We start from the raw sequence: 26,804 nt of genomic DNA on the forward strand, positions 1-26,804 counted from the left end.
GCTCCATAGCCTCCTCACTCAGGACCCAGGTTGGATGGAGCCTCCACCAGGTAGATTACTGATGGTGGCTGTGGCAGGGAGAATAGAACATGGCAAATTGTGCACCAGTTCTTAAAAGTGTGCACGTGGAAGTAACACACATCGCTTCTGTCCGTTTTTCATTGGCCAAAGCAAGTCACATGGCCATGCCTAACTTCAAAGGACAGAGAAGTAGAATCATACCATGTGCCCAGAAGGAAGAGACGTAGAATACTGATGACCTCTTCTAAAGACAACTGCAATCACTCTTTTCAGCAGTTTAAGGGAGAAGAATGGGAGATGTTGGAAGCTGTTATTTTAGAGAGCAGGAGAGGGAGTTCACCGCAGAAACAGAAGAGGATTGTCAAGCCATGTTCTGGCTCCATAAAACCCTGGAAACTACCATTTTCTTTGGTCCTCGTCTTCTCAGCTGTGTGCCTTTCCCTAGCGACACTCAGCTGCCTGGATGTAGGCACCATGAAAGCAGAGAGTTGAATTCATTCATTTTTTTTAGATATTGTTTTTTAAAAATAATGATGCCTCCCCCTACCATGAAAGCATGGATTTTGTCTATTTGGTTTAATGCTATGCCCCCAGGCTAGCACACCGATTGGTCAGAATAGCGCTTAATGAATATTTATTGAATGAATGATTCGATGCTCTTCGGAAAAATTCATATCACAGAGATGTGTATGAGGGTAAAGTGGACTCCCTCGGCTCCCATTGCAACTCCCTCGGCTCCCATTGCCACTCCCTTAGGGATTACAACTGCTGGTAGTGTGCATATGTGTCCTTCCAGACCTTTTTATATGCATAGACATACATTTTAAAATTAAAAACAGAATAACATTCATAACATAGTTTTTTGAAATTTTTTTCCTTTCAACAACTGTTGAGTAAATATTTTTATGGGTAGATTCAATCTTAGGATTATTTTGGTGTGCAAGTGACAGAAAGGCACCTCAAATTGACTTGAGTGAAAGAAAAGGTGGGGAGGGGGTCTTTATTGGCTCACGTAACTAAATTCCTAGGGCAGCTGACTTCAGGCATGGTCGGGTTCAGGTGCCCAAACTTCGTCTTCATAAATCTCTCATCAAGACACAGCTTCGAGTTTCTTTGTTTTAGCTTCATTCTCAGATCGACTCTTCCATGTGAAGTCAAGATGGCCGTAGACGTTCCAGACATACTCCATCTGCTCTTCTTCCCTGGGAAATTGGAAAAGTCACAGGGTGATGTCTAATTTGACCCTCATTTAGGTCACAGGGCCTGCCCTAAAGCCATCAATTTGCCTGAGGGAAGATGGACTATATTCAGTGGTCAAGCCTAAGTCACATGCCTGACCCCCGGAACTGGAAGTAGGAGCCAGCCCCAACGAACTGCATGCCAGAGACTAGGAGAGGAGTGGCTCTCCAGACAAGATGGGGTTGGGGCAGGGCTGTTGGTAGAAGAAGGGATAAGGGATGCTGGGCAAGCTGAAACAACAGATCTCCATTAAAAGTGGAGTAGCTTTCCCAAAGGTTTGTTTAACATTTTGAGGAGTACTGATCAATTCCATCCAAAACTGTTGTACCATTTTGTATTCTCACCAATGATGGATGAGGGTTCTTTTTGATCCACACTCGTGTGAACAGGGAACATTATCAATTGTATTAATTTCTTTGCCAATTTAGTGGACAAAATCCCCTTATTGTTTGTTTGTTTGTTTGTTTCAGGAAGTTAGCCCTGAGCTAACATCTTCCTCTATTTTATATGTGGGATGCCTGCCACAGCATGGCTTGATAAGCGTGCATAGGTCCGCACCCGGGAACTAAACTGGTGAGCCCTGGGCTGCCGAAGCAGAGCCTGTGAACTTAACAGCTATACCACTGGGCCAGCCTTCGTTATGGTTTTAATTTGCATTTCCCCGACCCTAGTGAGTGTGAGCAACTTTTCATATGTTTATTAGCCTTTTGCGTTTATTCTAGAAATTGTCTTCCCGTTAGTTTTGTCCTTTTTTTCTATTGGAATTTATAACTTTTTCTTACTGATTTGTAGGAGATGGCTGTAGATTACGGATAGTAATTAACTTTATCTATGTCTTAATTGTTGCAAATACAGCCAGTTTACCATTCAATTTTTAACTTTGTGGTGCCTTTCAGTGTGATGAAATCCGCTGATATTTTTCTTTACGGTTTATGAATTTCATGTCTTATAAAAGGCCTTTCCATCCCTAAGTTATAAAAAACACCCTCGTGTATTTCTTTCCGGTGCTTTTATAGTTTAACTCTTTATACTTAGATATTTAATCCATCTGGAATTCATTCTTATGTATGTATTTAACTTAATTATTTCTTTTCCATAGATAGCTTGTTCCAGCACTGTCTCCTTTCCTTGCTAGTTTGAAATGCTGTTTTTGTCATCTGCTGAATTCCCATGCGGTGGGAGGTGGAGAGTGAGAGAGAGCTTAGAAGAGAAAACTGAATGAGAAAGTGAGGGGGAGAGAGGGATCCAGGGTGACCCCTTTTCCCGTTTGGGTGTTTGTGCAGACCTGTGAAGTGGGGAGAGGAGCATGAATAGGAAGGATGTTCAGAACAGGGGGGTGAGATGGTTAGGTCAGTGTGGGGCATGTTGAGAGTGAATTGCTCATGGACATCAAGGACATATTTAATAGAAATACCTGAAAATCTTTATATTAAAATATTCAGGGGCTGGCCCCGTGGCCGAGTGGTTAAGTTCGCGTGCTCCGCTTTGGCGGCCCAGGGTTTTGCCGGTTCTGATCCTGGGCGCGGACATGGCACCACTCGTCAGGCCATGCTGAGGTGGCATCCCACATGCCACAACTAGAAGGACCCACAACTAAAATATACAACTATGTACTAGGGGGATCTGGGGAGAAAAAGCAGGAAAAAAAAAAAACCGATTGGCAACAGTTGTTAGCTCAGGTGCCAATCTTTAAATAAAAAAAAATATTCACTATACAAAAATGGTTTTTGAGACTGCTTTTGGACTATGTGTTCTCTTGATCTGTTTGCCTATTCATTTACTTGATCATTCTACAAATGTTTGTAAAGGACCTACTGTGTGTGAAGGCAAATCCTATTCTTACTGTAAGACCAACTCTTTTGTGGTATACTTGGATTAGTGATGATGCAAGCAACTCCCTCCCAGCCCATTACTTTTATTATTATTATTTTTCTTTGCCGAGGGAGATTTGCCCTGAGCTAAAATCTGTGGCCAATCTCCCTCTGTTTTGTGTGTGGGTCGCTGCCACAGAATGGCTGACGAGTGATGTAGCTCCACACCCGGGAACCGAACCCAGGCCTCTGAAGCGGAGCACACCAAACTTAACCACTAGGCCACCGGGCCGGCCCCATCCTTATTTTTTTAAATATTTTTTTTCTCTTCATACTCATTTACTCTTCCAGATGAATTTTAGAATTATCTTTTCTAGACTCAGTTAAAGAATTCCATTAAAACTGTAAACTGGAGTTGCATTGGATTCATAGAGTAATTTGGAGAGAATTGACAGCATTACCAAAGTGTTCTTCCATTGTGAGACGATGGCATACATCTCTCCATTTATTCAGGTCTTCTTGATGTCCTCGGTAAAATTTATTCCTGTGTGTTTCATAGCTTGAATTGCCGTTATGAATTAGATCATTTTTTCTAACATTTTAAAATTATTTTTTCTTGGTAAAAAAGAAAGCTATTGATTTTTCTATATTTTTCTTTCAACTGGCTATTTTACTGAACTTGCTGATGAGATCTCCAAGGCTCCAGTTGAATCTTGGACTTTTCTAAGTAGGTAATAATATAATCTGCATGGTGGGATGATTTGTTTGTTCTTTTTTCCAGTTTATATATCTCATTTCTTTTTTGCAGATTAACTCTTTTGTTTTATTTGATTATTGCTTCTTTTTATTTACCTTTTTATAGCTTTATTGAAGAATAATTGACAATACGATAAACTACACATATTTAAAATGTACAGTTTGATAAATTTTCACATGAGTACACCCAGGAAACCATCACTAAGTCAAGATAATTAACATATCCATCACCCCAAAGTTTCCTTGTGTCACTTTTTAATCTCTTGCTCCCGCCCCTCCCCACTCCTTCCCCTCGTCTCTAGGCAACCACTGATCTGTCATTGTAGATCGCATTTTCTACCTTTTGTATGTATATGCAATCATGCAGTGTATACTCTTTTTTGTCTGCCTTCTTTCACTTAGCATAATCATTGTGAGATTCATCTATGTTGTTGTGTGTATCAATACAGCTCATTGCTTTTTATTGCTAGCAATATTCCATTGTATATGCTATGAATTGTTTATTCATTCTTGTTGATGGATGTTTGGGTTTCTAGTTTTTGACTATTACAAACAAAGCTGCTAGGAACATTTACATACATGTCTTTGTGTGCTTATATGCTTTCATTTCTCTTGGGTAAATAACTTGTGAGTGGAATCATTGGTCATAGGCTAGGTGTCTATTTAACTTTTTTTTTCTTTTTGAGGAAGATTAGCCCTGAGCTAACATCTGCCACCAATCCTCCACCAATCCTCCTCTTTTTGCTGAGGAAGACTGGCCCTGAGCTAACATCTGTGCCCATCTTCCTCTACTTTATATGTGGGACGCCTACCACAGCATGGTGTGCCAAGTAGTGCCATGTCTGCACCCAGGATCCGAACCAGCAAACCCCAGGCCTCCGAAGCGGAACGTTAGCACTTAACTGCTGCGCCACCGGGCTGGCCCCTATTTAACATTTTAAGACACTGGCAAACTGATTTCCAAAGCGGTTGTCCCACTTTACATTTCCACCAACAATGTGTGAGAGTTACATTTGCTCCACATTCTCACCGACATTTGGTATTGTCATTAAAATTTTTTTTAAGCTATTCTAATAGTGGTATCTCATTGTGGTTTAATTTACATTTCCCTAATGACTGACAGTGAGTATTTTTGCATGTACTTATTTGCCATCTGTATATCTTCTTTGTTGAAGTATCTGCTCAAATCTTTTGTCTAGGGGCCAGCCCCGTGCCTGAGTGGTTAAGTTCACCTGCTCTGCTTCAGCGGCCTAGGGTTCGCCTGTTTGGATCCTGGACGAGAGCCTTGCACCACTCATCAGGCCAAGCTGTGGTGTCGTCCCACATAGAAGAACTAGAATGTCTTACAACTAGGAAATACAACTGTGTACTGGGGCTGTGAAGAAAAGGAAAAAGAAAAAAAGAGGAAGATTGGCAACAGATGTTAGCTCAGGGACAATCTTCCTTAAAAAAAATCTTTTGCCCACTTTTAAAATTGGGTGGTTTGTTTTCTTATTATTGAGTCTTGAGAGTTCTTTATATATGCTGGACAAAAGTCCTTTTTTACATATATGCTTTGCAAATACTCTCTCCCAGTCTGTGGCCTGTCTTTTCATTCTTTTAACAGTATCTTTCAAATAGCAGAAATCCTGAATTTCAATGAAGTTCAGTTTTTCAATTTTATCTTTTATGATGTTGTGTCTAAGAAATCTTTACCTAGTCACAAAAATTTTCTCCTGTGTTTTCTTTTAGAAGTCTAGAAATTTTATACTTTTAGGCTTATGTTTAGGTCTAAGATCCACTTTGAGTTAATTTTTGTGTATGGTGTGAAGTACTTTACTTTACTTTGTATATGAATATCCATTTGTTCCAGGACCATTTGTTGAAAAGACTATCCTTTTTCCACTAGACTGCCTTTGCATCTTTGTTGAAAATCAATCGACCATATATGCGTGGGTCTATTGATAAACTTTCTATTCTCTTCCTTTGGTTTATTTGTCTATCTTGATGCCAAGACGACACCGTCTTGATTACTGTAGCTTTCTAATAATCTTGAAGCTAGGTAGTGTAAGTCCTTCAACTTTTTTTTTTTTTTATGAATGAGGCAACTTATTAACCCAGCATCATTTGTTCCAAAGTTTCTTGGCAGCTGCTACCTGTCTGGCAATTCTGTCCAGCCCTCTCTGTCCCTGAGGTGTCAGTTTGCAGCCTCCATCTTAGTCCTTTTCCACTATTTTCAGCCCTGCAGGGCTTGGAGGACCTGGTGGGCCGTGCTCTCGGAGCCTTGGCTGAAGTGGTTGCTATGACGTTGTTTCTCTGACATCCTCCATAGGTCTTGGTCAGGGAGCCAACCCAAGGGCTACCAGGGAGGAACAGGCGCTGTGATGCGGAAGAAGCTCATGTGTAGAACCAGTTCATCGAGGGGAGTAAGCTCTTTATGCTCGGCCAGCTTCACAGTGTCTACCCATTGAGGGATTTTCAGCTTCCTGGACTTTTTGAGAAAGGCTGCCAGAGCTGACAAACTCCTGCTGGCTCACATCTTTTGCAGTAACTCCAGGCATCCTGTGGCCTCCACACTGCCAGCCAGGGGAAGGAGCCCTCCAACTTTCTTTCTCCCATTCTTTTTCAAAGTTGTTTTGGCTACCCTAAGTCCATTGCATTTCCATAAGAATTTTAGAAAAAGCTTTTCAATTTCTACAAAGAAAATGCTGCTGGAAATTTGACCAGGATTGTGTAGGATTTATAGATCAATTTGGGGAGAATTGACATCTTAACACTATTGAGTCTTCCGATCCATGAGCATAGTATATCTCCTCACTTACTGAGGTCTTCTTTAATTTCTCTAAGCAGTGTTTTGTAGTTTCCAGTGTATAGGTCTTGAATCTCCTTCGTCAGACTCATCCGTTTGTTCTTCATATTTTTGGATGCTACTGTATGTGGTATTATTTTTTTAAACTTCGATTTCCAGTTGTTCATTGCTAATATATAGAAATATAATTGATTTCGTATATTGATCTTATATCATACAATCTTGCTAAACTCATCTATTAGTTCTAATAACTATTTTTTTAGATGCCATCAGGTTTTCTACATGGAAATCCATTCTGTCCTCAAATAAACACAGTTTTACTTCTTCCTTTCAATTCTGGATGCCCTCTCTCCTTGCCTTAGCGCGCTGGCTGGAACCTCCGTCACAATGTTGAATGCTGATGTTGAGAGCGACATCCTTGCCTTGTTCCTGATGTTAGCGGGAAGTCTAGGGTTCTTTTAGGAAAATTCACGCTTTCAGTGCCTCTCTCTTTGGGGTCTTGGACTCCTCTGTTGGGTTTTGCCATCAGTACAATCTAATCTGCTTTAAAACTTCAGTATATTTTTTCTCTGTCATTTCACAGGGATTTTCCAGGATGGAGTGGTAACCATATGTGCTAAGGTAGCCTTCTTGAACGAGGAGTCCAGTGTTAGGGTTTTGCCAGGCAAGTGTAACCACAAAAGACAGAGGGTAAGGAGTTAAGATGATCTGATACAGCAGAGGCTCTGGGCTGAAAAGGGAAGAGAATGAAGACAGAAGGGAGCTGATGGGTGGGGAAAACATCTCAGGATCAGTCGATGGGGGACTGAAGAACATTTGTCTGAGGAAGAGTTGAACAGAAGGAGCACAAGCTGAGGTCAGAGAGGAAAATGTGAGTACTTACAGGTGGTGATAATGTCCGGGACAGGAACAAGGGTGTGGGCAAGGAGAAAGTGATTAGACATGTGAAGGTTGTAGAACAGGGAAGCTATGACTATGGAGTTACCCAGGATGCACTAGGAATTGGAATGCCAAAAGCCTTCAACAAATGAGAGGCAGTGCCAGGAGGTCAATGGACAACGCTAATGAGGTGAGTAGAGAGTGGCACAGGGGAATGGAGCAGGGGCTTTCACAAGAAAGTGACAGAATGATGTTCTGGAAGCAATGCAGAGCTAGGAAGGACATGACCCTACCTCCCAGCCCTGGCCCACTTCCTGACCCTGAAGTTGGGGTGAGGTAGAGTGGGCGGCTGCCCTGAGAAGAGGTGACAGGAGCAGCAATGACCCAGGGGAGGTACAAGATCCTTTCTCCCCAGTTCTTGAGTGCCAGCTCCCCGACCTCTGGTTACACCTGGGGATCGGAGTCCGGCCCCAGCCCACAGCCCAGGGACTGCAGGGCCGAGTGTGGCCAGTGGCCTGGAGGGAAAGAAAAGCAGGGCCTTTGGATGGCTTGGGTGACTCACTTCGTTTTTCTGAGCCTCAGTTTTATCAACTCTAAAATGGGATTTTCATACACACCGAGGATTAAATTAAATAAAATAACGTCCTAAGTACTTAAGAATGGCCCCAACTATGATTATTTTATATTCCTGGGGCTAGACTCTGATTTCCCTGTCCCTCTACGGCAGCTCCCTGATTTTGACTGGAAGGCCACGCACCCCCGACTCAGGCTGAACCTGCCCCACTCCTCGAAAGGGAAGAGCTGGGGCTCCGCTCTGCAGGGCTGCGTCTGGGCCTCAAAGGCGTTCCCTGAACCCCAGGCTCTTACAACCTCCACGATTCTTACACAACATTTAGGACCGGACCTGGGTGGGATTCTTGCATCACAGTTAGGGCTGGCCTTGGATGGGAGGCTGGCAGCCTGCAACAGGACAAGGAATAGAGGCTGTAGGTCCTGGGAAGAGAGGAAGCAGGAAGCAGAGCATGTGCCTATCATCGGCCACCCCCGGTCATTGGTGCTGCCTGGGCCAGGCGTAGGAGGGGAGGAAGGGGCTTCGCTGGTCTCACGGGGGTCGGAGCAGGGCTGCTCACCTGGGAGGCTGGTAGTGATGAAATACACGGCCAGCTACTCTGTGCAAAGTGGCTCCCCTCTGCATTCTTCCTGTTTTCCAGATCCAGAAGCAGAGAACGCCAGGGTGACTTACTCAAGGAAGCATAGCTGGTAGGTAGGACGTAGTGGGAGCAATTATTGAGCACTTTCTCCGTGCCTGTGGCCCATTCTCCTCTCGATCCTTGTCTCAGTATCCACTTTGGGAGCGCAGGGACTGGTTTCTGTTTCCTGTTCCCTCCCAACGTCTAGAAGAGGGTCCTGCTCCTAGTCGGTGCTCAGTAACTACTTGGTGAATGTTGGACGAATGTCGGGCACTGTGCCAAGTGGCTGATAGCTGTGCGTTTTCTCACTAATCCTCCCAGGCCCATTTACAGATGATGAAACTTCTGAACAAAGAAGCTAACTGTTTAGGGAGGAACAAGGCAGAGTGGTTAGGAGGGAGAAGGGATCTGGGTCTGAATCCTGCTTCTGCCACTAATTAGGTTTGTGTCCTTGGGCAAGTCACTTAACTCTTCTGAGCTTCAGTTTTCTCATCCGAGAGTGGCTATCTCAGGGGGTTGCTGTGGGGCCCTGGAGGCCTGGTCCAGGGTGGTGACAGTGAGGGAGGGGTGAAGGTTAGGGTCCAAGTCATTCTTTGGGCGGGAGCCTTGGCTCTTATCTGGGAGGTGGTGAGAGAGGAAGGGGAGGGGCTTCAGGGACAGACAGACCTGAATTCTTATCCCACTTTCAAGCTGTGGGACCTTAGGGAAGGGACTTACATTTCCCTTTATTTCTTTCCCACTGAGTCTTAAACTTCAGTTTCCACATCGCTTAAAAGGGGAAAAGCATGCCTAGCTCTGGGACTCGCTGTAAGGATTAAGTGAGGCCACTTTGCAAATGCCCATAATAGGTGCTTCATAAACACAGTGTCCAGGTGACCCCTCTACCAACCTTTCCAGGAGAATCCCTTGAAATTCAGTCCCCACTCTGACCTTGGCCCCTCTAGGCTAGCAAGTCTCTAATACCTCTGCAAGGACTTCATTTCTTACGTTGGTCTCCTCTCCCCAATCAGGAGAGGTGCCCCTGCCAGCAAACTGGAGATGGACATGGTCAGGGTGGCTGGTGGCTCCAAGAGAACTCTCACTCAGCCCCTGCACCTCTGCCCTTCCCTGGGTGACTCCTCCCTGCCCACAGCTACATGGTCTTTCTGAGTCATGTCACTTAAACGCCTCCGTGGGCACCTGCAGGGCGCACCCCAAGCTTCTCAGCTGGACATTCGCCATTAACAGCTCCTTCTCCAAGGCTAGCCCACCCCTACCCAGTCTCGCTTGCTGCCCGTCCCTGGTCAGCCCTCTACCCCACCCCACCCCCCACCACAGTGGCCATAGCACACCCCAAGCACATCCGTTGGCCAGGAACACCCTTCTCCATCTTCTCCACACAGGAAAGTCCTGCTCCCCTTCCAAGGCCCAACTCAGGTATCAGTCACCTCTCCCGTAAAGCTTTTCCAGACCCCTTCCCCACAGGACTGATTGCTCCTTCCTCAGCACTCCACCCCCAGGCTAGCGGGGCACCCTGCTCACGGGGGCAGTGGGATGGTGTCCACAGGTCACAGCTGTTCTGCTCCCACTCCTCTGGGAAGCAGGCAGACATGTCTGGTCTCCTGTCCTGCCCTGCCCAGCCTGCTGAGCACTTGCCCAGGGCCTTCCAGGGTCCCCTGTGTGTGTGCCCAGCCTCCATCTGGGCTTTGCGCCCCAGAGGTGGCAGGTGTATCCCTCATCCGGCAAGAAGGTTCTAGCTCCACCCTCTTGGCTGTGTGCAAAGCTGCATAGTACAGATGGGGATGTCGAAAATATCCATGACATATTCCAAATTGGCCTACTTTCCTATCACGAGAGAGCCTGAGACTGAGACGGGCGAGGACAAGTGAGATGGGAGTTTGGGACCTGTTCCCACCTCCTTCCTCCTCCCTCAGCTCCGCTGTTAGACAGGAGAGGGATTTGCATCCTCTCCCAGCGGTCCCCACCCTGTTTGGGGCTGTGTGGTTGGGGTGTTGGTGTGGATGGTTGCATGGAGGGGTGGAGTGCACCGGGCTTGGGGAAGATGGTGCAGGAACCAACGATGGAGACCTGGGTCCTAGCTTGGGAAACTTGCAGCCCCAGGAGGCAGGGCAGTGGGGGTCATCTCACTGGACTTGGGACCTGAAGGCTTGGGTTCAAGTCCTGGTTCACCTGTGGAGCCTCAGACAAGTTCCTTAACTTTTCTGTGCTTTGGTTTTCTCATCAACAAAATGGGCTACTCATAATCCTGCTTGCCTTCCTTGAAGGTTTGGTTATGGGATTGCTTTGAAGACTATAAAGCTCTGGGCCTTGCCTAATTAATCCAGTTTTCAGCATTTTCACTTTGGCTAGGCTGTGTCCTTGCACGGTAGCTTACGTGGTCAACTGCTCCAGCCCTCTGCCTCCCAGCAGGTCTGGTGGGGCCTCCACCCTTAAACCTGGCTTAATGATCTCTGAGGAGGGAGTCACCCACAGTCCTTCCCTCAAGCCAGGCCGTCATCCTCCCTCCTGCACTGGCAGGAAGTTCACACTCAGAGCTAACTTCAGTCTCTCTTGCTGCTGTGAAACCCATTGGGTGTTCCCTGGCTTGTCTCCTCCCACATATGAGGTGCTCATTATTTCAGTTTCTCCCTTTACAGGCTAACAATCCCCTCTTTCCCTCTGTTTCTCAAGGTGGGCAGGGTCCTTGGGGCATTTTTCTAATTCTGATGAAGCAGGGCTTCTTCCTATTTTCAGGTTCCTCATCCAATTCAGGTTCCTCTGAATTCTACGGAGGCTCTTCTCTACCTCAGTTTCCCCAGCTGGCACACAACTAGAGAAATAAGTGGCCACACTGGGAAAGCTTGGTCGCTATGGATCCACTAATCAGGGCAAAATCAGAAATAATGGTTTATATTTAAAACACTTATTACGCACATACCCTTTATTCAGCGATTCCACCCCTAGGAATTTATTCTACAGATATGCCCATATTGTGTGAAATAAAGTAACTGCCAGGCTAGCTCTTGACTGGACACATCCTGAATATCCGTCAACGGGGCACCTTTATAGGTGCCGATGCGGAACAGTCTCCGGTGTATGTTGTTGAGCGTGTGTTGTACACTGCCACTTGGGGAAGAAAATGCGCATGAACACACAGGCAAGACCTGAAAGACCAAAGCACCTGCTGTTTGCTTCCTGGGCCAGCTCTGGGTGGCTGGGGACAGAGGCAGTGATGGGGAAACTGACTTTCCGCTATATTCTCTTTTGCATTTTGCGTCACGTGCAAATAGGATTTCCTATTCAAAAAATAAGTTAAATTAATTTTTCTGGTCCTTAAAATCTTGCGTGTCACTAATTTTTGGCCCAGTCGTCTACCAGCGGTTATTACAGAGAAGGTTGGACTCTGGAGAAGAAAGGTGAAGCCAGGGGTGAGGCAGGAAGTGGTCTTATCTTGGAGAGGAGCTCAAAGCTCAGAAGGTCCAGCATGGAGGAGGTGGACACAGAGGAGCAGCCACATAAAGGCCCAGGAGAAGCAGGACAGCAGAGTGCCCAGGATCTGTGCAGCAGGGGTGCTCTGGAGGGTGGAGTCAGGGGACCCAGCAGAGCCAAGCTCTGCCCTGAGGGAGGAGACAGGTGGCCACAGTAAAGCTAAGTGGGTGCTATGAAAGCCCAGGGGAGAGGGAATTTCAGCTAGAAGGTGTTTGTGTGTGTGAGGGCAGGGGTGGAGTTTGGGAAGGCCTTATTGAGGAAACGGAATTGGAGCTGGGCCTGGGTGTGGGAGTCAAGTGTCAACAGGTGCAGAGGAAGGAAAGAACAATCCCATGGTGGGGAACAGTGTGGGCAAAGGCGTGGAGTGTGAGGCGAAGATACAGAGCATGTGCGCATGTGCGGGCGTGCATGTGTGCCTGCGTGTGTGTGGTGTTGTGGGAGGTAGCCAGAGGTAAGACTGGGAAGATTAGGGGAGCAGACCTGGGAGGGCCTCTAGTGCCGGGCTAAGAAGTTCATTGAGTAGGTGAGGCATTCTCCCCTGCGGTGCATGGATCCCAAGGGTGGTGCTTCTCAGACTCAACGAGGTGAAGGGCCTTTCTGTTGTTAAATTTCCAGTTGGTTGTGATTCATGTTTTTGTAAAATACGATAAAAATGATCGTGTGCATGGATGTTGTGGCAATGGCAAATCCCTGTAAAGGTTTCTCCCCGTTTACCGTCTCTTTCTGTACTCATCTTGTGAACCAGTGGCTAGCTCTGGTCTGTGGAGCACACTTTGAGTAGCCCTGCCCTAGGGGGCTGCAGAGGGGCTGCAGACGTCAGGGAGGTCCACAGATTTCTTGTGCTTGGGTATATATATTCTTTTGCCTAGGGAGAGGGTACAAAGCTTTTGTCAGGACCTCAAAGGGTTAAGGGGCTCCAAAGGACACAGTCCCCTCTTGCAGGGAGTAGTCTTTGAATGGAAGTGGGGCTTTAGAGCGGCAAATGTGCCCGATTCATCCTGGGACCCACCCTCCTCCGCGCCCAGAGCAGCCAGTCCGCAGTCTAGCAATGGAGAAGGGACGAGAGGGAGTATGATATTCCAGAGAGCAGGGGGCCCACTTAGGGGGTGATTAAAGTAATCTGTGGGAAGGCACACCAGAGGGCTTTTTAAAGCTATGTTTGGAGCAAGATCAGGGAGGGTGGCCTGCCGCTGGGACAGATGGCACAATGTGAGCTGAAGGTGGGAAGATCCTCAGCGCCAGATAAGGCTTGGGGAGCAGGAACCTGAAAGGAAGCATCCTTGGGTGGGCACCAGGCAGAGGGGGAGGCTTTGGGGATGCAGTCTGGGTCCAGAACAGCATCCTAGGGTCCTGTAAGCATCTTCTGAGTCTTCAGAGCACATGCCTGGTGCCCCAGGGCACTGGGAAAGGCCATGACTCATGTGGGCACAAGCTCTCGTTTCCAAGGAAGGTAGACTCTGGAATCTGCAGATGGGTTGGCTTAATGACCTTCCTGGAAAACTCCTAGTTTCATTATCTTTTTTATTGAGGTGAAACTGACATCACATAAAGTTAATTAACAACTCAGTGGCATTTAGTGCATTCACCATGTCGAGCAACCACCCCCTCTATCTAGTTCCAAAACATTTTCGTCACCCCCAAAGGAAACCCAGTACCCATTATGCAGTTGCTCCCCATTCCCCGCTCCCCCCAGACAAATCTTTATGGCTTTACCTATTCTAAATATTTCATACAAATGGAATCAAACAATATGTGGCCTTTGGTGTCTGGCTTCTTTCGCTCAGCACTGTTTTCCAGGCTCATCCGTGTTGAAGCATGTGTCTGTACTCCATTCCTTTTTATGGATGAATAATATTCCATTGTATGGATGTACCACCAATTGTTCATCCATTCATCCACTGAAGGACATTTAGGCTATTGGGTCATATGGTAATTCTGTGTTTAATTTTTTGAAGAACTGCCGAACTGTTTCCCATAGTTGCTGAACCATTTTACATTCCCACCAGCAAATGTATGAAGGTTCCACCTACTTTCATTATTAAACAGGTGACTGCTGTGACCTTGGAAGGAAAGGAGATGGTTACCATGCACTAGCATGGATAAAATAGGTCAGGGTGAGACCTGCTCTGTTCTCCCACTGCCCACCATAGGCTTATAAGGCTGGTTGGCAGGCCCAGGAAGGCTGGAGGAAGTTGGGGGCAGGGGTGTCTTTCCCTTTTTCACCAAGGCACGTGGACAGATGGTAAAATCTAGAGTCTCAAAGCCAAAGGGAGCGTGGTCCTTCAGGAGTTGGGCTTGTGGTCCACCTGGGCCCCAGTGGCTCATGATATCTCCTCTCAAGGATAGATACAGACTTCCTTCCTTTTCCTCCTCCCTGCTCTGGTACCCTCTCCTCATCTTTTTTCTCTTTCTTTTCCCTTTCCTGGGCCTCTGGCCTCCCTCTCGCCCTCCCACCTCCCTCCTCTCTCCCATCTCCTCTTCTCTTCTTTTCTCCACTTCTCATCTTCTCTTCATCCCACTCTGCTGCCTTCCTCTCCCTTCCCCTTCCATCTCGTCATTCCTGCTCCAATTTCCCCCTCTCTCCCTCCTATCCCCCGGCCCCACGCCTCACTAGAGCACTGAGGCTGCAGTCTGCTCACCAAGGCAATTCTTATGCCTAGGGGACTGAATGGGAAGGAAGAAGGCGGGAGCTGCATGCATGTTCATGGATGAGTTCATGTATCTGGGAGCCCCTCTCCCCACTTAGGTTCCGGGACGTCACCCCCAAGTGAGGTGGGGGGTTGGAAAGCCTCTTTTATTCCCTCCTCCTCCCAGGAGAGGCAACCCACTGGCATTCGCAGCACCAAGCATGGTGGCACACAGCTGCCCATCAGGAGATCCAGTGCTGGTCATCGCCATCCCTCAGTATCAAACACCAAGGTTTGGGGGAGGAAGGAGTTGCCAGAGGCGCTTATGGTGGCAGGAACGGCCTTGGTGGTAGTTTGAGGAAAGGAGAGGAGACGCACATTCTTTGGTGCCACAAAGTTCTCCTGGGCGCTCCCTGTGTCCCAAGCCCTCCAGTGACTTGCCAGCTGAGCCGCATTAGCAGGCAAAACGCTAAACTGGGAAAGCAAGAAGTCCCTACTCCAGTGGTTCTCAAAGTGTGGTCCCCAACCGGCGGCAGCAGCAGCAGCAGCATTTGGGAACTTAGAAATGCAAATTCTCAGGCCCCTCCTCAAACTTATTGAATCAGAAACTCTGGGGGTGGGGCCCAGCAATCCTCGGTTTAACAAGCCCTCCAGGTGATTCTGATTCTCACTTTAAGAACCACTGTCCTGCCCAGAGGGGGGAGTCGTAGTTGCTCTGTCCAATGGGAGAGACAGGACCTTGCTAGCCATCTGACAGGAAGACAGAGGCTTGTGCTCAGAAATTTCCCAATCAGAGCGGGACATCTAGGCTTCTTGCTGCAAGTCCCTCTATCGGGGGGGTGGGGGTGGGGTCCCTCCCTACTGGAAGCACCAGGATGAGTTTCTTTGCAGGGAGCTCGCTACAGTTAGGACCCCAGAGAACTGCCCCCCCCCCCACTTTCTCTCTCCATTCTTCAGAAAGGGGGTTTGATGTGCTAATGAGGGCACAATTATTGAACATCATTAGCATTCATTACAATAACAAGCAGGGGAGGTGGGACCACAGGGAACGAAGGAGGGTCTTTTGAAATTTACTGCCCTGTACTCCTCTCCTGTAGGGGGTAGGGAATGGAGAGAAGCACAGGAGGGGACTCTTAAAGGCTCTTGGAGACAAGGCTGTGGTCAGCAGGCTGCCGGCCTGGGCAAAGGGAGGACCCTCCTCCCCCTTAGCTCCCTCACCGCACCCCCAGCTTCTGCCCCCGATGCCAGGTCTCTGTCCCTGGTCACTCTCTCCCCAGAACAGGGCCAGATCCCGGGCCCCTCCCTGCCTTCAGGGCCACTCTTGGTGGAGTTTGGATGGTCCAAAGGGTGCTCATGAATTGCGCTGGCCAGACAATAGCCCCGTTGGTAGGGGCCTTCTCGAGGATCTGGGATGGGGGCCCCAAGGTGGCAGAGTGAGCAGTTTGGGGTGTCTCAGCCATAATTTCCACATCACCCTTTTCTCTGTGCCTTCCCCCTGAGGCCCGTGGGCCCCTCTCTGCCCACCCCACGCCCCACCTCCCTCTTCCTGCCCAGATGTTTGTCCAGATGCAACTCTGTTCCCCCAACACCTCAGGGAAGGAGAGCGAGGCTGAGAATTCTCACCTCCAGGGTGTTCCCCCATGACCTCCCACCTGCAGGCTTCCAGGAACAGTCGAGGCGGCCGGGTGGAGTGTTTGAGAAGGGCAAAGTCGGGTGGTTAAGATCTGCTGTTCCAATCCTTCAAACACGCTAGCTGCCCCCTCCCAACTGAGAGCCACGCCAGGGGCGGGGGAGGAAGACCAGAGGGAAGTTACCTGTTGAGGAATGAGTGGGGGCGGGGTGGCACCTGAGGCGTCTCAGGTGGAGGCAGCTGGCACATTGGTTGTGCCCGGGCACCATGCCGACTTACAGGAGCAATTCTCGTCTCTTGGCTGGAGAAATAATACCTGGGTTGCTCTCGCCCTGATCAATGGAGATGGCTTCCCCAGCCTTCTCCCTACCCCAGGAGCCTCTGCTTTCAAGATCTGATGGGATGGAAGGAGGCATGTATCTTCCCTGTGGGGTGAGGCAGAGGACAGAGTGGGGTTGATGAGGAGCGATGGTGCCAGGCCATCAGCCCTTGGGCTCAACTTGGGCCTCGAGATCTTTGTTCCCATTCAGGAGCTGTATCCTTTCTCACCCTTCTGTGGGACCCATGGAGGCAGCTGTCCTGGGTTGGGTGGGTGTGGGTGAAGTGGTTGACGGGAGGAAGAAGTCAAAGGAGCTCACAGCTATGAAGATGATCAGAAATGTTAAGGATTCGTTTTTCAAAAGTGAGCCATACAAATAAAAAATATTACCTGCATCTGATTTAAGCTCCTCTCTATGGAGGGGACTCCATGATGTGGGAGGTCACCTTAAGGTGAGAAGGACGGATGCATCGTCCTGCTAACACATTTGGAACTGTTCCCAATCTCTGGGGGCTGATTCACAGAGCCTCCCCCTTGCCCAGTACCCGAAGCCAATGGCTTTTGGCATCTAGTGTAAGGGCAGGAAAATCTCCATGTGACAGGACAACATCTCTCCAGTCTTCATCCAGGGGACAATGCCCAGTTCTTTAACCTTGATGTCACTGTATGTCTTCACCCTCAGCCACATTCCCGAGCCCCGTTCTCTCCCATCCACTGTATGGTCATGAAATGTGTGCCTACTTCTGGCAGCCCTAACACGGTCAGGAGATGGTGGCAGTGATAGAAAACAGGCTGCGAGCTCTGCAGTCAGGCAGCTCTGGGTTTGAATTTCACCTTTGCTACTCTTAGATTGGACAAGTGGCTCTACCTCTCTGAGCCTCAACTCCTTTATCTCTGAAATGGGGCTGAAAATGCTCACTTCCGCAGGGTCGTTGAGAGGGTTAAATTAGGGGATAAAGTCGGCCCTCCATATCTGTGGTTCTGCATCCGCGGATTCTAATAACCGCGGATCGAAAGGCCTACAATGGTTGCCTCAGCACTGAACATGTAGTCTTTTCTTTCTTGTCATTATTCCCTAAACAATACAGTAAAACAACTATTTACACAGCGTTTCCATTGTATTAGGCATTATAAGTAATCTAGAGATGATTTAAAGTATATGGGAGGATGAGCATAGGTTATGTGCAAATACTACGCCATTTTATATAAGGGACTTGAACATGCGCGGATTTTGGTATGGGGGGGCGTCCTGAAATCAATCCCCTGCAGACATGGAGGGATGACTGTATGGGCAGAGCACCTGCTGCTTCCCTTCCTCTTAGGTGGGCACAAAGTGGGACAAGGAAGAGACCTTGTTTCACGGGGGAGTCTGAGGGGGAGGCAGAGACCTGTGTAGTTTGAGTGGGGCGCCTGAATGGAGGAGCAGCAGGGCGAGTCCCTAGTCTCTGGGTGCTGAGAGACTTGGGAGGTGTCCATGCAGCTGAGGGGAAGCCACCCCTCCCCTGGCCGACCCTTCCCCTCCCCTGCCCATCCTGGGCAGACAGCCAGGCAGGGAGCTGGACAAGTGCCCACAGTGTGCTCAGAGGCCAAAAGATGGGCACCGTCCAGTTGGCAGAGGGAGAGGCAGCTGGCCCAGGAGGGGAGAAGTCAGGGTGCCGACTGCTGGGGGCATGTGCCCAGACGGTGTGTCTGGGACATGGCTCTTGGCTGCCCTCCTGAGCTGTCCGGCTGGAGCTGGAAAGGGCCCCCTTCTTCTTCTGCCCTGGCCCTGCCACCTAAGCTACTGCAACTGGAGATTAATCTCTAAGGGGCATCTGGGACTTGCCCCTAGCCAGGCATGTGGCTGGCTCAGGGGCAGGCATAGGGGCGGGCAGGGACGTGGGAGAGCCTAAATTTAAGGCTTGCAACTGAGTAGACCAGGAAGTGGGGAAACCGGTTTGGCATTTGGGTCACTTGGGGTGGGGTCTCCTCTCCTGCCTGCCACTCTGCCTGGTGCCTATAGTGAGGAGATGTACTGTGCCCCTTTCTTGCTCATCTAAAGTGGCTTTGGGAATGCCGGGAGTGAATAAAAGGGGCAGGAGACTCAGCCCACCTTCCCCTCCCCAAGAGAAGCTTGGGAGAGAAGGGACAGGACAGGGAACCAGAGGGAGGGAGGGAGCAAGCCACCAGGACAGGAGGAGGGGTCAGAGTCAGTGCCGGGTGGACCTGGAGAAGTCTGTGGAGCCAACAGGTAGGCCAAGGTGGGACAGGGAGAGGGTGGGAGTAAGGCGGGGGTCGGGCAGAGCTAGCGCTCTGCAGGTTGCGGTGGAGGAGTCAAAGTCGTCGCCAAGCGAGGTGTGAGAAGGGGCAGGAGCCTGAGCGCCCTCCTTTGGGGTTCTACTTGACAGAGGAGCATAGACCCCCCCGTCACTCCCAGCACCGGCCCCTGCAGTTCCAGGAGACGCCTGCAGGAGGGGCAGCAACCCCAGCTGGGGGCAAGGAGACAGCCCAGCAGGGGGCACCTGGGGGCCGAGGCCCCGAGGCTGAGCCGTGTCCAAGAATGGGGGAGGGGGTCTAGACTCTCCCCGCATAGAGCAGCTGTGGCTTTCGGAGGTCACCTTGGCTGAAGAGTGGCCCCCCAGTCCCGCCGCCCCCCCTTGCTTCCCTGCCCGGTCTCTCCCCGAATGCTTCTCCATCCCCAGGAACACCAGGGCTTGGAGACGAGAAGTCCCCCACTCGAGGTGCACCACCCTCCTCTGAGGGCGGTCCAGGGCCTTATGGATTTGTCTCTATCGTTGCACGAGGATTGCTTGGGGTGGGAGAAGCAGGTAGACTGGGAAGGGGAGCGTGAGCGCGCCCTGCACCCCTGGCCCGCCTGCGCGCCGCGGGATCCAGCAGGGCGGGTGGAGGGCGAGAGAAGGCGCAGCGCCCCCTCCCTTCCCCTCCCCTCCCCTCCCCTCCCCTCCCCCCGCTCCCCGCCACCCCGGGCGGCCCTTTGTACGTTCCGGCCATACGCGCGTTCCCGCGCCGCGCGCGTTCCCGCCCGCAGTGACACACCCGCGCCAGCCCGCGCGCGCGCTCACACATACACACACACACACACACACACACGCACACACACACACACATACGCTCTCGCACACTCGGTGACACGCCCGCGCGCGCGCGCACCCACACGCCCGGCCGCCGGCGCCCTCCCAGCTGGTCCACCCCGGCGGGGCCCGCGCCCCCGGCCCGCCCGCCTGGCACCGCGCCCCAGGGCTGGGGCCGAGCGAGGAGCCCGCGAGGCGGCGAGAGGGCGAGCGCCTGGCAGGCCGGCCCGGGGCCCCCGCCCCCCGCGCCCCCGCCCGATGGGGAACGCTCCGTCCCAAGGCATGTCCCTGTCTCTCTCCTCCCTAATGTGCCTCCATGCTTAAGTGGAAGGTATTTCTGTTTTCTTTGTGTGTTTTCCCCTCGGCCGGGGGCGGGGGCGGCGGCCGGGCCAGGGAGGCGGCGGCCGGCGGGGCGAGGGATGCTCGGGGCGCAGGTGTGTGGGGGGTAGGGGACAGCGGCGCGCTGGGTTTGAGAGAAGGACCGGGGCGAGAGGAGTGCTGGGACCAGAGAGGGGGTCAGGGATTGGCGAGGCTGGAAACCAGGTGGGGAGGGCCTCGCGATTTCCGGGGGAGGGGGCCCGAGGGGCTAAAATTTAAAGGGGTATGTATAGAGGGGGGAGGGGTGGGGAGAAGAGGAAGGAGGATGGTTGGTGAGGAGAGTGGGGGAGGGGAGTGGTCCATCCGAGGAGGAGGAAGAGAAGGATGCAGGGGGAGGCTAGGGGGATGGAGAAGTGGGGGCAGCATCAAAGTCTTCTCTTTTCCCCAGATCCCAGAATGGGGTGCGGGCACTTGCATGTAGTAGGCGCTTTGCGCCAGCCCCCCCCAGGGAAGGAAGGGGATGAATGCATTCTGCGGTTGGCTGTGTTGCCGGGATACAAGCCTGTATTCCCGCCCCCCGCCCCCCCCCCCGACCTCACCTCGAGGCCCTAGCCCTGGAGACCTCGGAGCCTAGGCAGCAGTTGCAGAAACTGGGGACCCGCTCCCTGATCGGCTGGGGGGTAGGGAGGGGCCACAAGGGGGAGGGGCTATTTGATCTTAAGCCCTCCCCCTACAGAGGCCACAGGGCAGGGGAGGGCGCCCCCAGCTGGGAAGAGCGTCTAGGGTGAGTGAGGAGGAAGGGACCGCGGGAGGCTGAGGGGCAGAGGGCGGGGCTGGGGAGGGGACGCGCCGTGGCCCCCCCTCCCCTCCCACGCACCCCCCTGCTACGTCAGAAGCTCCCGGACCAGCTCCGAGTCCTGTCGGTGGGGGCAGCAGGATGCTGGTGGAAGCAGAGGGGGCCGGCCGGGTGCCTCCGCAGCTCGGCTGGCAGGGCCCGGCGGGGCGTGTGCGGCTGCTAGTGCGAGCCCCCCCGCCCCACCCCTCCCCATGCAGCCCTGGCAGTGCCTCCGGCGCTTTGCCCTGGCCTGGTGGGAGAGGACAGCCGAGGGCAGGGCTCGCTCTTCCAGGGAGGAGGCTGCACCGAGGGACCCCGGGGGCCGAGGGGAGCCAGGTGAGCAGGAACAGGGATTGTGCCATGAGATCCTGGTCGGTCTTTCCCTCTCACAAAATAGGTACTGTGGAACCAGGAGGTCCTGCAGCCCCCAACTTTAAGGGAAGTGGGTTCCGCGAGCGAACAGGGGTCCTGGCCGAAGCCTTTTGGAAGATGTTGGAGCTACTGTCGTTTTGAGGAAGGGGAAACAGATGAGGGCTGGGAGTGGGGAGTGGCTGCCCAGAGTTCCAGGCTTCTGGGTCTGAACCTTCCTTGGCTGGGGTTTCAGCACTTTGCGGCGGGTGGGGGGTGGGGGGTGAGGGGTGGGGTGGCGGGAAATACCTCCTTCCCGACTCTGGACATCTTGGTCTGGGTGACCTTGAGCCAACTGCTTTGCCGTCTAACTCCATGCCTCAGTTTCTCTCATGCTTCCTTAGCCTTCTTGCTGGTCTTAAAGAATTGATGATGCATTAGATGGAGCCTGTCACTGTGAAAATGCGAGGCTCTGTCATTGTTGGTGGCAGCTATGATGGTGGTGGTTTCTGGCATGGTTGTGCATATATGTGTGTATGCATGTGGGGGGCAATTATGGTTTATGTGTGAGGGTTTTTGCTGGTTCTGGTTGGTATTGGGGCCACCGTGGGTGGACAAGTGTCGGCGCTGGGCATTCACACAGGAAGGAGGGCTCCAGGCAAGCTGAGAGTTGTTGGGGTAGAGACTTAGCTTAGCTGGTGGCCTGGTGTAGAAGCAAGGGATGGGGGTGGGGGCTCTGGCATAAGGGGAGGGGGTTCCAAGAATAAGATACCCCCTCCACCCAGACTGCCTGGCACCCAGGCACCATTGGCAGCGAGTGCAAAGACTTTGCCCTGGCTTCCTGCCACCCCGCCTTGGGGACAAGAGGGTCTTTGTCCAGTCCCCCCCCCAGCCCTGCCCCTTCCGCCCTTACCGTGATGGCTTGTTCTCTGTGATGACCCTCAGGGCTGGGATGGAGACGTGGGTCCCCCACGTGCTCTGGGGATCTGGAAGAAGCAACTGCGGTCCTCAGGCAGTGCTGAGTGGAGACGGGGAACTCTCCTGGGGAAGGGTCCCTGGGAATGAGCCACTGGGAGGCCTGCCCCCCTCCAGGCTTCCTGCTGTCCTCCTTGCCCAATGGGGGCGCGGGATCTGGGGTCATCATGGCCCGGTTCCTGCTGGGCTCCAGGTTTCTTAAAGATGTACAGGGTACGGCGTTGGTGCTGGGATGCAGAGCCCTCAGATGCACTCTCTCTTTCTCTCTCTCTGGCCAGGGACCCACCCTGGAAAAAGGGTTTAATTAGGACCATTGATTCCTTCTTTGGCTTTGGGCATCGGTCTCAATGGTGTGGTCAGAGCTGAGGGGCGGAGGTGGCACGGCTGCCGTCTGTGTAGTGCCAACTTTGGCTTTCTCTGACAAAACCCAAGCAGGGAGGGAGGGGCTGGGCTCTTTGAAGTACCAGGTCTGTTTTAGCCCTACCCCCACCCCAGGTTAGGTCTTGGGGAAAGAAGGGAGATGGGGTTGAGGATTTGAAGCTAGGGAGCTGGATTTGGGGTTTGAGGATCATCCTGAGTAGTGGGAATGAGGGGGCAGCTGTGGTTGGGAGGGGTCCTCTGAAGGGGAGTCTGGAGACAAGTGAGGGGGCCTGTGGGTGTGGGGCAGGCAGATAGTTCAGGGGCAGGATCTAGGGCTTGCCATAAAAACTTCTCTTTCGAGGAATCCCAAGCACTTATCTCCTCCAAGCCCTGGCAAGGAGATCCAATTTCTTCCTTCATTTGTGTCCTCTGAGGCCCAGAGAGGGGCAGAGACTGCCCCAGAGGCCCAGCGGGCCTGGGCCTCGGCTTCAAGCTTGGCTGCCTGACCTAGTGGCCCTTGCCTAGGCACAGGGAGCTGAGGGCGAGGCTCCCGGCAGTCTTGGATCTGGTCTCTGGGCTTGGTGGGAGGTGGGGGACAGGTTTTGTCCCCCAGGCCCCGGCTGCCTGCCGTGGGTGGGCCAGTGCAGGTGCAGGCGCAGGCTTCAATGAGCCACTCAGATGCTCTTTGAAGAATCCCTTGTTGGCTTCCTAGGGCCCATTCGAGCAAAGATAATAAAAATCTGGCCGTCAGCGGGTTTGAGGGCTGCACTCGCCTCCCCGTCTTTCATTCCCCGCTCTGAAAAGCCTAGATGAAGCCTTTGGATTTGGCTGGGAAGCAGCGCTGCCTGCCCCGAGGGAGGGAGGGAGGGCGGCCGGCAGAGGAGGGACGACTGATTTCCTGGCAGCGGGAGGAGTTGCTGGGGAGGTGGGCAGAGGGGCAGGGGCATGGCCCCCAACTGCCACCAGACAGCCTCAGCCCCGAGGGGGCTCCTATGCCCCATGCCCAGGCTCTAGCTTTGTCCTTTGGTTCTGGAGGCCGGGACTCCCCTGCCCCCCGCCCCACCACTCCACTGCTCCCACAGCCACCTCTCAGCACCCCCGGTCTCCCCCACTTTCTTCCCCCTGCTCTCCCCTCTTTCTGCCCTTCATCGTATCTCTCTCTCTTTCCCCTTTGTCTCCCCTTCTCTGCTCCTTACTGTCCCCTGTTCTCTCTCTGTCTGCCCCTTCCCATCTGTCTGTCTTCCTTTCCCCATCCTGCTTTCTAGGACTGTCTGGAAGGTTGAGAAGCCAAATTGGGGGCTGTGGGGGCAGCTGTAGTCACTGAAGGGATGGGCCTGGGTTGACTATTATGGTCTGTCAGGTGCCATAGTTATCAGAGTCCAGGCGGAAGGGGATTGCTGAGCACTGAGAGTTGTGTGTGTGTGTGTGTGTGTTGTGAGGGCGCCGTCCCCCTCCCGGCACCACAGCGGGCACCTTGCCCTGACATTGGGCTTCAGACACTCCAGTTTCCCTGCTGCCTTCTACTGCTGCTTGACTGCCGGAAACCAGTGCCTCCAGCCTCTGGCCCTCCACCCCCCCCCCCCAACCCCGTCACCCACTGTCCTGGGCAGCACAGCTGCCCCTGCCCCTGTTCCCCACGCACCCACCACACCTGTCTCCAGGCTCAGAGGTGGGAAGGGAGGGATCCGGGGAGCCTCTTGGCCCCATCTCTCCCCGACACCCTGAGGGTCTCTGGTAGGTCTGCCTGGAGCACCATCCAGGCCCTGCGCCCCCTTTGCCATCTTGTAAACCCCCCATATGAAGGACAACACTGTTGCGCAAAAAGCGCTGGACTGAGTAAAGAGACTTTGTTAGGCCCCTTCCTCAGTGCCCAAATGTCCGAGTGACCTTGAGCAAGTCCCTTCCCAGGGGAGCCTCTTTCCTCACCTGTGAAATGAGGGGGCGTGGGCTGGATCATCTCCAAGGTCTCTTCTGACATTCCACCGATGTTGTGTCTCTCTTCTGGGTGATTTGCATATGCTTTGCATATATTAATGGTGCCTGCTTGAAGGGGGAGGGTGCCACCCACAGGGACCAGAGCCCCACCCACCATTGCGACTCCCCTTGCCCATTGGCCCATCTTTTCACTGCTCCAATCTCCCAGAGAGGCGGAAGCTGAGGCCTGCACAGCCCCTGGGGAGGTAAGGCTGGCCCCTGTGTTCCAGCCATGCTGGAAGCAGGATGGGGGGGGGGGGACGGACAGCCCTGGGGGAGGGGGTCCCTGCCCTAATCGCTCCTGTTCCGAAAGGTCCAAACAAGTGTTGTGTGAATTCACTGAAGTTGCCAGTGGCTACTATGAGGGTGTGAAGCCCCACTGAGGCTGGCGGGGAGGGGCTTGGGGGTCTCCCTGCTCCACTCCCAGGGCCTACCTGTATGCCAGGAGCTTAGCCACGTGTCAGCGCTCCTCCTCTGGTTTCAGCTCCTGCCCATAGCCCAGGGCAAGTCCTGCTGTCTTGTGCCCCTGCCTGCTTCTGCTCAGGCCCCTGGGCTCTGGGTCTGTGGGGTTGGAACTTGGACCTGAGTGAAGGTCACTGAGAGAGAACTAGAGCACTGCATCTCTGGGCCCTGCCTAGTCACCACACCAAAGATGAGGCCCAATGCTCCCTGCCAGGGTCGCAGACATCACAGAACCTGCTGCCCTGAGCTCTGCCCCCACCTCTGTCAGCCCAGCCTGATCTCATGGGGACTGTCCCCAGGGCCTCCTCCCCTGCCACCTACTATGTGTTCTATGTATGTGGAGCACAGGCCAGTACCCTGGATCCTAGCCTCAGTCCCGCCTCCATTCCTTTCACCCCCAGGATGCCCATCACACGGGCAAGACTGGGGTAAAGGTTGGCGGCCTGGAGAGGATAATGTGAGGCCACTAAGTCGCAGTGAGAATTTCTGAAGACAGAAGCCAAAATCCCCTCCACTGCCAACCAAGGAGGACTGGGCCAGAGGAAATGCAGCAAGAGGGGTGAAGGTCAGATTTAGTCTCAGGGAGGGACTGTCCCAGGGGGCAGATTAGTTTGAGACTGGAATTATTGTGAAGATTAAATGAAACAATAGATGAAAATGTCCCGCATGGTGCCTGACACATAATGAACACTTAATAAATGGTGTGGGGAGGGAACAGATGTCTCTGAGCCCAGAGAAGACCCTCCAAAACCCTGAGATTTTGAGTTTTGCAGGGAGTGAGGAGTTGGAGGGACAATTCCCTGAAGAACTGTTTCACCCACCCCCGGGCTGCTCACACCCAGACTGCTGCCCCCGCCCCCCCCCCCCCCCCCCCCCACGCATGCACTGGGCTCAGGGCCCAGCGGCCTGGAACATGCCGCCTTCGTCCTCTCTGCTGCGGATGGGCAAACAGAAGGGTTTGGAGGCCAGGAAACCTGTTCTGCCCCTCCTCCATCTCTGCGCAGGACAGCTGGAGAGGAAACAGGCCCACGCTGTGGTAGCAGGAATCGAGGTTAGATGGAAGGAAAACCTCCCTGTGTGGGAAGGGTGGCCACGCCAAGGTGGGAGCTCCAGCCATGTTTTTGCATCTTTTACCTCAATGATAGGTGTGTTTGAGCATGAGGAGGCTGGTGTTGTACTTCGGGGCAGGGGACTGGTTGGCATGACCTTTGAGATGACCTGGGCCATTCTGAGGAGCTTGACAGATCCAGCTTAACCTCTTATGGCTGTTGTGTTGGTAGACTGCAGGGGGCCATGATAGAGAGCGGTCCAGAGCTGCTGGGGAAGAGAAGGGGACAGGGAAGTGGCTCTTTGATCCCCCAGGGCAGAGCAAGCATTGGACCGGTGTCAGGTTGCCTGCCTCCTCTGCTGCTGTGTGACCTTGGGCAAGTTAGTTGCTCCCTCTGGTCCTCAGTGTTCTTGGTGTGAGAGGGGAGGGTGGAACTAGACAATCTCTAAGGTTTCTTCCAGCTGTCACAGGTTCTGCCTACCTCCTGTCCCCTGAGATTATACATGCCTCGCCACGTGGAATGTGGGAAGACTATTTCCCAGCTCCAGCTAAACCAAGAAAAATGGAGATTTGGCCAAAGAGAATGTTGGCGCACACACGTTTACACACACACCCCTTACAAACAGTCCCTCCTGCTCCGAAGGCGCACCTTGCCTAAATCTGCCCTCTCAGCCTGGAGGATGGA

At 52.4% G+C, this 26,804-nt stretch overlaps 1 protein-coding gene and 1 pseudogene across 8 annotated transcripts in view; one reads left to right on the top strand and one right to left on the bottom strand.

The window, feature by feature from the left end:
• Nucleotides 1-4,064: 4,064 nt before the first annotated feature.
• Nucleotides 4,065-26,144, bottom strand: LOC139074058 (small ribosomal subunit protein eS19 pseudogene; annotated as a pseudogene).
• Nucleotides 19,868-26,804, top strand: part of SRCIN1 (SRC kinase signaling inhibitor 1) — a 68,962-nt gene continuing 62,025 nt past the window's right edge. For 2 of the 8 annotated variants that reach the window (XM_070562188.1, XM_070562190.1), the window contains exon 1: nt 21,015-21,288. In XM_070562188.1, the coding sequence (XP_070418289.1) occupies nt 21,165-21,288 (124 nt within the window). In that variant the 5' untranslated portion in view covers nt 21,015-21,164. Of the gene's footprint in view, nt 20,131-21,010; nt 21,289-26,804 lie in introns of those variants that run through there. The other 6 variants (XM_070562189.1, XM_070562193.1, XM_070562186.1 and 3 more) reach the window with 5 other exon arrangements.

Source organism: Equus przewalskii, chromosome 10, assembly GCF_037783145.1.
Source record: "Equus przewalskii isolate Varuska chromosome 10, EquPr2, whole genome shotgun sequence".
Lineage (NCBI taxonomy): Eukaryota > Metazoa > Chordata > Mammalia > Perissodactyla > Equidae > Equus > Equus przewalskii.